This window comes from Sinocyclocheilus grahami, unplaced genomic scaffold (genome assembly GCF_001515645.1).
Source record: "Sinocyclocheilus grahami isolate Dianchi unplaced genomic scaffold, SAMN03320097.WGS_v1.1 scaffold1222.1, whole genome shotgun sequence".
Classification (NCBI taxonomy): Eukaryota; Metazoa; Chordata; class Actinopteri; order Cypriniformes; family Cyprinidae; genus Sinocyclocheilus; species Sinocyclocheilus grahami.
Window position 1 is genome coordinate 155,986 of NW_015506401.1, and position 816 is coordinate 156,801.

Genomic DNA, 816 nt, shown 5'->3' on the forward strand with positions numbered 1-816 from the left:
CACACACACACACACACACACACACACACCTGTTCTTCCCGAGCAGCAGCACACGCAGCGAGGTGAGGGAGGAGACTCCAGACATGTCAATCACGCGGTTGTCATAGAGATCGAGGAACACAAGGCGCTGCAGGTGAAGCAGGTCCTGCAGGTGTGAGATGAGGTTGTGCTGCATGTTGAGGAGCCGCAGATTCCCAGCCGCGTCCAGATGAGGGACATCCGTCATCCCGCGCCTGCAGGACACAGACCACAGATCAGTTCAGCTACCAAACACACATCTCATAATTACACAGCATCTGCTGAATGACTCTGCCTTGAGAAACACTCTCCTGCCACCTTCTGGTGTGTTCATTCATGATCCCTCTGCTTAAGCCCACACACACTTAACATTTAAATTAATAAAAAGTATTTAAAATACTGTTTATAATACTCACATTTTTATGAAAAACTAATTTCATATTTAAAATACTGCTTAAATACAGTGTTAAACCATTTTAAAAACCACGTGTTCTCATATTTTCTTGTACATTTCTATGCAGTTGCTAAGGTGTTCTGAGTGGTTGCTAGGTGTTTTTTAAATGAACAGGATACCGGTCCAGATCCAGTCTCTCCGGGCAGGAAGTGATGTCATCTCTGAAGCCGAAGGCAGACGGGAAACACGGGACGGAACTGTCACGCAGACTTCCTGTGTCACGAGAAGAAGAGGCGTGATGATGAGTGATGATAAAGATCTGCGCAGCTGGCCTCTGTTATCACAGAACTGTGACATCAGCCCGCATACTATACATTCTCGAGCTGTCAGAAATGCTAGTTAAG

The 816-nt window shown here is 46.1% G+C and overlaps 1 protein-coding gene across 1 annotated transcript in view; it reads right to left on the reverse strand.

The window, feature by feature from the left end:
* LOC107568150 (leucine-rich repeat-containing protein 49) overlaps positions 1–694 on the reverse strand; it is a 23,814-nt gene extending 23,120 nt beyond the window's left edge. Inside the window, exons 1-2 of the mRNA XM_016254013.1 lie at positions 592–694; positions 30–233 (exon numbers count right to left, since the gene is read on the reverse strand). Of these exons, the coding sequence (XP_016109499.1) occupies positions 30–226 (197 nt within the window). The 5' untranslated portion in view covers positions 227–233; positions 592–694. The remainder of the gene's footprint in view (positions 1–29; positions 234–591) is intronic.
* Positions 695–816: the final 122 nt, after the last annotated feature.